This window comes from Lepidochelys olivacea, assembly GCF_965140295.1.
Source record: "Lepidochelys olivacea isolate rLepOli2 genome assembly, chromosome: 1".
Classification (NCBI taxonomy): domain Eukaryota; kingdom Metazoa; phylum Chordata; order Testudines; family Cheloniidae; genus Lepidochelys; species Lepidochelys olivacea.
Genome location: NC_140411.1, coordinates 198,930,254 through 198,940,024, shown reverse-complemented (window position 1 = coordinate 198,940,024; position 9,771 = coordinate 198,930,254). Strand labels below are relative to the sequence as shown.

Here is a 9,771-nt window from a genome sequence, read left to right as displayed (position 1 = left end):
TCTCATCAGAGTCAAATACACCTTTCACAAATCTCTCCAACTGGGGTGGGAGTGGAATATCTACTTACTGTGAAAGTCAGGGAGCAATTTGGCAAGTTCATGATGGACATTGTTGCTATGAAGGGAGTGCATGGCAGTACATACTCAATTAAAGTAGTATAACTGAAGGATTTAAAGAATGGGAACTCCTACTCTGCTGGAGTTATTGAATGAACACATGGGTTTCAGCTTTTTCCTCCCTTCCCTCAAAACAAGCCCAGTAGTACATTGACAGGAAGTAATAATTAGCTACTGAAGCTGTCATGGTGCAAGCCTCAGTAGAGCATTGTGGCACATAGATTTATATATAGAATCTAGAAAAGTGCTATATTAAGAATGTTGGATTTCTCAGAACTATTCTCACTAAATGACATTAAGGGTGTCAAGCCATTGATTCTGGGCAACAACGCATATCTGCTTTACCCTTGGTAAGGAAATCATTCCATGATTACACAGATTTGGAGAGATGCTGATTCAATTACATGCAACAATGGCAGGATGGAGACTGTACTTTGGAGAGAGGAAAAAAAGCAAGATGATGGTCATCTATGAGAGTTCAGCAACTAATGTAGTAGCCATTATGTTGAAATAAAGGTGAGGTAGTCATTGAAAGGTTAATGAGGACAGAGGGAGACTTGAAGTAAACTATGCACAGCCCAACAGACAAGCTGTTGTACCCAAAGCTCTTGTTATTAGTGTAATTCATTAAGCGCTGTAATTTACAAGTGCTCTGTGCATAGTTTGAAATGATGGGGGAAGGGGGTGGACAGTGAACTAAATACCATCTTTGTATTACCCATCAGCTATTGGGGTAATGTTTCCCTGTTTATTTTTAACACAAATTATGCCCTTAAGCCCGCATTTCCAAACTCTCCATTTTAAGTACAAATAACTTCTGGCTTTTGTATTTTTAATACAACAACATTCTAATGAGAATTCATAGGCTTAAAAACAGCTTAATATGACTTTTGGTTTGGGAATAGTTATCAACTGAAGTTGCCAACTAAATTTTAAGTACTCAACCCAATAGCATATGTGTTTTGATCTTTTAATTGATAGAAAGACTGATGGTCTTAAGTTTTAAACTAGGGCTATCAATTAACCACAGTTAATTCATGTGATTAACTCAAAAATTAACTCATTAAAAAAAGTGATTAATCACACTGTTAACAATACAATTGAAATTTATTTAAAATTTTGGATGTTTTTTACATTTTCAAAAATATTGACTTCTATTACAACAGAATACAAAGTGTACAGTACTTGCTTTATATTATTCTTGATTACAAATATTTGCACTGTAAAAATAGTATTTTTCAATTCACCTGATAAGTATGGTAGTGCAATCTCTTTATCGTGAAAGTAACTTGCAAATGTAGCATTTTTTGTTACTTTGTTTTGTTTGAGTACAGTTATGTAAAACTTTAAGAGCTTACAAGCCTACTCAGTCCTACTTCTTGTTAAGCCAATTGCTAAAACAAACAAGTTTGTTTACATTTACGGGAGATACTGCTGACTGCTTATTTACAATCTGAAAGTGAGAACAGGCGTTCGCATGGCACTTTTGTAGCCACCGTTGCAGCCAGATATGCTAAACATTTGTATGCCCCTTCATGCTTTGGCCACCATTCCAGAGGACATGCTTCCAATGCTCGTTAAAAAAATGAGTTAATTAAATTTGTGACTGAACTCCTTGGGGAAGAATTGCATGTTCTGTTCTGTTTTACCCACATTCTGCCATATATTTCATGTTATAGCAATCTCGAATGATGACCCAGCACGTGTTCGTTTTAAGAACACTTTCACAGCAGGTTTGCCAAAATGCAAAGGTGGTACCAACGTGAGATTTCTAAGCATAACTACAGCACTCGACCCAAAGTTTAAGAATCTGGAGTTCCTTCCAAAATTGGAGAGGTACGAGGTGTGGAGAATGCTTTCAGATGTCTTAAAAGAGCAACGCTCCAATGTGGAAATTACAGAACCCGAACCACAAAAAAAGAAAAATCAACCTTCTGCTGGTGGCATCTGACTCATGATGAAAATGAACATGCGTCGGTCCACTCCGCTTTGGATCGTTATTGAGCAGAACCCGTCATCATCATGGACGTATGTATTCTGGAATGGTGGGTGAAGCATGAAGGGACATGAATCTTTAGCACATCTGACATGTAAATATCTTCCAATGCCGGCTACAACAGTGCCATGCGAACGCCTGTTCTCACTTTTAGGCGACAGTGTAAAGAAGACGCGGACAGCATGATCTCCTGCAAATTGTGACCAAACTTGTTTGTCTGAGCGATTGGCTGAAGTAGGACTGAGTGGATTGGTAGGTTTTAAAGTTTTACATTGTTTTATTTTTTAATGCAGTTATTTTTTGTACATAATTCTACATTTGTAAGTTCAACTTTCATTATACAGAGGTTGCACTATTTGTTTTTTACAGTGCAAATTTTTGTAATAAAAAGTAAATATAAGTGAGCACTGTACACATTGTATTCTGTGTTGTAATTGAACTCAATATATTTGAAAATGTAGAAAGCATCCAAAAATATTTAAATAAATGGTATTATTAACAGTGTGATTAATCGCAATAAATTTTTTTAATCACTTGACAGCCCTATTTTAAACCCTTGACCCTTCTTAAAAGTCTCCTTTATGCCACTCACCTCACACCATTTGAGTGGGTTTTATACTTAGTGTGGTGGTATTCTGACCCTCCAGCAGTCTCCTGAAAGAAATCAGCTTTACTCATACCACTGCACAGTGCGGACCTAGCAACCTATTTCAAAGCCTAGAGGACCCTGCTTGTACCGTAGGGCAGATCCCTCCAGCAAGTGCAATTACCAGCAACACAGAAAGCAAAGTGTAATTTCTAAGGGTACGTCTACACAGCAAAGAAAAACCCAGGGCTGGCCCGTGCCAGCTCTCTCAGGCTCAGGAGGCTCCAGCTGTGAGGTTGTTTCATTGCTGTGTAGACTTCTGGACCCAGATTGAGAGCCCAAGCTCTGGGACCCTCCTGCCACGCAGGGTCCTATTGCATGGGCTCCAGCCTGAGCCCAGATGTCTACATAGCAATGAAACAGCTGTGCAACTCTAGTCAGTTGACACGGGTCAGCTGTGGGCGACAAGTTGCTGTGGGCGACACACCCTAAGAGTGCCTTATTGGAATCTGGTATGTTTAACAGTTGAACTAAGCCAGTTACTACTGTATGTAATTGTGGTTACATTTGATTTTGTTGCCTTCCAATAGTAAAGGTAAATTTTTGTACAGGAAGTGGGTATATTTTCATTACCTAGTCAGCCAAAGCAGACTATCATTCTTTAAATGAGCCCATATATTTAAAACAAATAAAACACTGCACAAGTTATGAAAGTCAGTCAGATGTTTATTTAATGTAACCAACTACTGTTTGACAAGTTAGCGCTTTCCACCAACACGAGGAGCAGAAACTTTCACTGGCTTCATAATCTTTTGTTTAGGTGCAGCCTTTGTGGGAGCCTGTAAAGAGACATTAAATATGATTGCGGGGGATGAAATTTAGTTCTCCAAACAAATATTTCCATTTTTAGCTCTGAAAAGCTTTGCTAAATCATTTAATTAGGACATTTATGTCAAGCCTACTCCAGGTAAGACACCAAAGAACTGACTGACACAGCATAGTATTGTCAACACTATAGATATATGCTGCATTACCATTACTCACTTCAGCATGCCCTTATCACAGTTTAAACTCAAGTATTCATGTAATGCAAAGAGAGCATAATGCTACTAATTACATGGAGGACAAAGTAGATCTGTTGCTTCCCAAAATAGGCATACATCAACACATTAATACACAGTCACTTATAGGGATATTGGACTAATTATTTAGCCAAAAAGTCTTCTCTCAGAGACAGATCACAAGATAGCAGTATTTTAAGCATAAGATTATTCTTCCAGATATTGTTCATCCTGAATAACCTGTGTTGAGCTTTAACATAGACTGGGCAATGTGGTTTTGATATCAGAATGCTGAAGCTCAGAATTCTGGTAAAGGAAACCCCAAGTTTCCAGTTAAAACGTTTTGCACTACCATATACTACTGTTTCAGAGTAGCAGCCGTGTTAGTTTGTATTCGCAAAAAGAAAAGGAGTACTTGTGGCACCTTAGAGGCTAACAAATTTATTTGAGCACTCAAACAGCACCTATTCATTGCCTAATGGATGTTACCTTTGTTGTAGAGGGTGTAGACTTCTTGGTTGCCTGCTTAGCCTTCTTGGCTTCTTTGGCAGCCCTGTTAATTATATTTATAGCAAGAACTATGAACAAATTCACAGCTATATATTTTTCCCACTCACCCTTATCGCTCCCTTTCAAAAGTGAAGCCAAGTTCTATTTAAATAAAGTAATTAAAAAGTTCCCATGAGACTAAAACTTAAAATTAAGATATGTTGGCTCTCCTATCTTCAGCCACATGAAGCATCCCAAAAGGTTCATCAAGGCCCTTAGATTAGTTATATAACAAGATACTTGAGTATCATGACAAACTACATTTCCCATGTCCTGAACTCTTCTCAGCATTTCAGAAATTACCACCTCATCCATCTTGTCTCTCTATATTTCCTCACAAATTTTAATTAAATATTAGTAAAATGGCAAGTCCCGTTAAGAAACCCTGACCTCATACCCAAGTATTGAAATAATGCTAAATTTTTAAAAGCTCAAGCAATATTAACAAATTTTATGTGATTTAGTATTTTACAGTCCCAACAATTAGTAGTTAATCTCTCTAAGTTTGTTTTCAACAGCCTGCAGCATGCAAAGCACAGAGCTCTTCCACAGTTTAGGGATTTGTAAAGGAAATCATAATCCATAATTTTGGAAATACTAAGGAGATTGCTGCAACTGACTAAAGATTCTCACCTAATGGCTTGTTCCCGCTGGGCCTTTCGCACTTCAGGCTTCTGATTTCTCTTGGCCATTATTTCAGCCAAAGATGCACCAGTGATAGCCCTCTGGAACTTGACTGCACGGCGTGTGCGCTTCTTTTGTATTTCTTCCTAAAATGGAAAGGTTTAAAATAATTAGTGCTACAAAAACAAACAAAAATACCCCACAAGGGGCAATTAGCAAAGTGGTTGTTGTGATGTCCAAATTTATCTGCAACTATCGAATTACTGTGGTATCTCAGATACTTCAAACAGGAAATTACTGTCTTGGCAAATATTGACTAATGGCAACCACTATCTCCACTTTATGTGCAGAATCCAACAGTATAATAGTCACTGAATTCACAGACCATTACAACGTATAGAAAATAGCTAGCTAAAAATTAAACTTTTTAATCAGAAATTCCCTGTGACTGACTAGAAACAGAATGCCAATTAGCTGTATCAAGCTTATTCGTTCTAATGGTCATGGAATGAACTTCCAAACATAAGATGAATCTTTCGGAAATACTACAAAACCTTCCCCTTTGGCAAAACCTTTCCCTCCATACCAGAATATCAGCTACACTGCTCTCCAGACCTCTTCCCAAAGTCCTACATTCAAGAACAGCTTTCTATAACCCCAAAAGGAAGAAGAATCAAGAGAGGCTGCTTGGACACTGCAAGGGACTTCAACACTGCCACCCTATTTTAAGTGGCAGATACTCAGGGATCACAGTGAAGAACAGCTGTACAAAAACCGTAACATTATGTCAGGCAAGGAAGAACAATAAAACTGTTAAGTGTAAAAAATTGAAATCAAAAGCGTGTCTTGTTACAGTGTTGTTTTGGTAACAGGTTAACTGTAATCCTCAGGAGTACCATTTATCTAAATAGCATTCATTTGATAACTCACTGTGCTAGTGAACGTTTTGCAATTCTTATACCAAAAATGCACATTTGTTACCTTTTGTGCTTTTAATGTCCACGCCTCAATTTTAAAAACTTGCATATAACTTTAGCTCCATATCCCCAGTGACTTTTGCTGGAGTTGTGAAGAGAGAGTTTAGGAGGTTTCTGGCTAAGGGCTTATTTCACTAGACTTTTATGATTGCCCATTAACTTAGATACTCAACCCCTGAGAAAAGGCTAGTGTGGACACTCCCAATGCATTTGTTCCATGATGCAAAGGTTTGCTCTTGTTCTGGGGTTGCCTGGAACAACTGCCTGGGGAATTAACCCAAGGGTTTAAAAAGAAAAAAAAAAGAAAAAGCAGTGTAGACCAGTGGTTCTCAACCAGGGGTCTGCGGCCTTCTGGGGGGCCGCAAGCAGGGCCTGCATTAGACTTGCTGAGGACCAGGGCAGAAAGCTGAAGCCCTACCACAAGGGGCTGAAGCCCAGGGCCCCAAGACCCACCACCTGGGACTGAAGCCAAAGCCTGAGCACCTTAGCTTTGCAGGGCCCCCTGTGGAATGGGCCCCAGGCAATTGCCCTGCTTGCTACCCCTTAACAGTGGCCCTGGCTTTTATATGCAGAAAAACAGTTGTAGCAGATGGGCCGTGGAGTTTTTTTGAGCATATTGGGGAGGCCTCAGAAAGAAAGAGGTTGATAGCCCCTGGTTGTAGACATATCCCAGCCATACTTCTCTGTTCCAATCAAGCCAAATGCTAAAAAGCCTCCTAACTTACTATGATTTTACAGAACACTGATTACAATCTTTAAAAACCCAGGCCCCTGGAACATAAATAAGGCCACTGGAAATATATACAGAAGAAATGCCATACTGTAGCCCTGATGAAAATACTTTTGTATCTCCAAAGATTTCAACTTCACAGCCAAAATTTTCAGACGGGAGCATTTTTGATACCAGCTGTTTGCAAAGATAACATTCTAAAACCAGTTTACCATACCACCACAAGCAGTGCATTTATAAAATTTCACTTTTAGAAAAACAAAAACAAAATAATCAAAGTTACCACCAATGGATTAACTAGAACCCCACTGTATGTCGATCAACTTTTAAGTCATGAACTGTTAATCAGTTTGTCAGTGCCTAGCCCAGCATGGCCCTGACTGAGGCCTGAAGGTACTACTGAAACATACATTTGTACTTTGTGCTCAACAAATATCCACCTTTCAAATGTGAACCAACATAATAATATCTGCCCAAGACTGCAGGCATGGCATCAAATTATCAGTCTTTATTTCAACGTGCTTGTCAATAGCAAAACCACGAGTCTAAGTATTGGAACTACATGGAAATAGTGTTTGTGTGGGAATGTCTTCACAGTCATGAGGGCTTGAAAAACCTCTTTACAAACATGAAGGTTTACAGAACTCAATGGTTTAGACTCCCTATGGCGTCCAGAGAAACTTTTCACTTACCTGCTTGTCAGTGGCAGCCAGGGGTGAAAGTAAGTCTAGGGACTTACCAGTAAGGGGCTGGTCTGGGGCTGGCTCTGGCCCCCAAAAGAGGGCCTCAGGCGGAAGAGGAAGGGCTGGGGAGGGTCAGAGCCAGCCCCAGCCCACCCTGTACCAACAAGTGCCTTCTTCCCCCTCCCCAGGGTAACAGTGGCAGCTGGCGGCTCTGGCAGCGGTTTAAAGGGTCGGGGGCTCCAGCTGCTGCTGGAAGCCACAGGCCCTTTAAATTGCACCTGGGGAAGCCGATCCACCCCAGTACGCCGTACCGGCTTACTTTCACCTCTTGGTGGCAGCTAGATCGATTTTTCCAGGACACCCAGGAAACCATTCTTGAAAGTTTAAAGTAGTATTAGTCACAACACATGAAGTATACTTACAGACTGCCCTTTCTTGTGTTTGCGCCTGTACAGAACCGTCCAGTTGATCTGACGAGGGTTCCTCTTGGAAAGAAAGGCAGACTCGCATTTTGCATTCAAAAACTGGAAAACCTGGAAAGTCGAACAAATATTTTTAAGGCAACTTTGTTTCTAGTAAAATACCAACAACCACAAATGACGTTTTATGTTAGGTATCCTTTCCACCTCACTGATGCATTAAAGTCTTTAACTCTTTTTTTTTTAATTAAAATATGGCCTCTTCTAAAGCAAAATTCAAATACGTGTACATGACATCATATTTAAAAATCTTTTGAGATTAAAATAAACTCTACATTGTTAATAAGAAAAATGGTCTGTTATAGTACAGAAACATTCTTCTGTGGAACATAGCATCCGAGTGCAAATTAAGACTATTTTCTAGGCTTATGTTTGATAATGTGCATGCTAGTCTTTTCATGGCAGAAATAACACGGAAATGCTATACGATATTTGAAAGTAAAGAAATTCAAACTCCAACTTATATCCCTGCTTTCCATTTAAGCAACTGGGTGACCAATGAAAGCATAAACATTAAACACAAATTTCAAGACTTGAGTTGATGGTTATACTGCGTGTCAAGCTAAATGTCTGACTCCTCCACTAAGTACAAACAACTTCCCAGTACACAGGAGCTGGAAGCAGGCAGTTCTTTGATAAAACTAACGATTAATGCTTTAATACTGATCCTTGATCACATGATAGTGAATGCCTAACATCAAAATTTCACCAAAATCCCCCCTCTCATAATGTTCACCATGTCAAGCTATGCTCTCAAGAGTAAGCAGGCCGATGTGGTACCAACTGTGTAGTACAATCTATGCTTTAAAAAAAAGTCATCCCCACCGGGGGGGCGAGAAGGGAAAAAGAGATAACGCCAAGATAAAAAATGTCAGTACATTTAGGCCAGTGTTTGCAGTGAGATTCACTACTGTACTTCTCGAGGTGGGGTAAACCCTACTGGTTACAGGGAAACAAAAGACCTTCAGTCTCCAAAAAATGATCATCTGTCTGAAGTTTGGGGGAGGGATAGCTCAGTGGTTTGAGCATTGGCCTGCTAAACTCAGGGCTGTGAGTTCAATCCTTGAGGGGGCCATTTCGGGATCTGGGCCAAAATTGGGAATTGGTCCTGCTTTGAGCAGGGGGTTGGACTAGATGACCTCCTGAGGTCCCTTCCAACCCTGATATTCTATGATTCTAAGTTTAATCTTAGCGAGCCAGACACAGTGAACTCCTTTCCACTCAGCGTATTGGCCTTGGCAGCACAAACGGGTGAATCAACCTACTTGGGATTCAAAACTTTCGGCAGGGCCCAGTGATTTTCAGACCTGATGCGTAAAGCCACCCCTTTCCCAGCCCCGAGTGAACTACTCAGGCCCCAGCATGGACGCTGCCTGCCAGACCCAGGCGCACCACAGACCCCTCGCCAGGGCGGCCAGGGCACGAGGCCCCAGCGCGCAGCCCCCCCCACACGCTCGGGCAGCCGGGGCCGGCCCGTTCACCCAGTGGCCTCGGGCCGCCGGCCGCTTCCATCCAGCAGCCAGGCGGGATTCGAGCCGGTGCCACGACCCCGCGCAGGGCAGCGCTTGGCCCCACCCCCCCGGCCCTGGGCCCCGCTCCAAGCCCGGCCCCTCACCTTGCCGTCCGTGCGGGCGTAGCGGCGGCCGTGACCCGGGTAGATCTTGTAGCCGCTGAAGCTGCACAGCTCGACCCTGCGGGGGAGGGGAGGGGAGAGAAAGCAGAGCGGGTTAGCGCCGCGCAGGAGCCCGGCCCCGTGGCGGGGGCTCGGCCCGGAGGATGGGGCCGGATGGTCTCGCCGTTCGCCGGCGGCGGCACTTACTTCATGATGGCGCCGCCAGCCCCAACGACTCCAGCGGCCAAAAGAAAGAGAGGATCATGGGAAACTGCCTTCTATACCCGGCGCAGAGCACGCTGGGAAACGCCTGCCGCGCGGTGCATCACGGGAGGCAGCGGCCCGGCTTCAGTCCGA

General features: G+C 42.1%; 1 protein-coding gene across 1 annotated transcript; it reads right to left on the bottom strand.

Annotated features, from left to right (window-relative positions):
- Positions 1-3,404: 3,404 nt before the first annotated feature.
- On the bottom strand, positions 3,405-9,761 carry RPL24 (ribosomal protein L24). The gene is made up of 6 exons (XM_084617745.1): positions 9,622-9,761; positions 9,418-9,493; positions 7,746-7,856; positions 4,943-5,079; positions 4,250-4,313; positions 3,405-3,538 (listed from the first exon to the last, which is right to left on the bottom strand). The coding sequence occupies exons 1-6, from the start codon at positions 9,624-9,626 to the stop codon at positions 3,458-3,460; spliced, it is 474 nt and encodes a 157-aa protein (XP_084473871.1). The 5' UTR covers positions 9,627-9,761; the 3' UTR covers positions 3,405-3,457.
- Between the last annotated feature and the right edge of the window lie 10 nt (positions 9,762-9,771).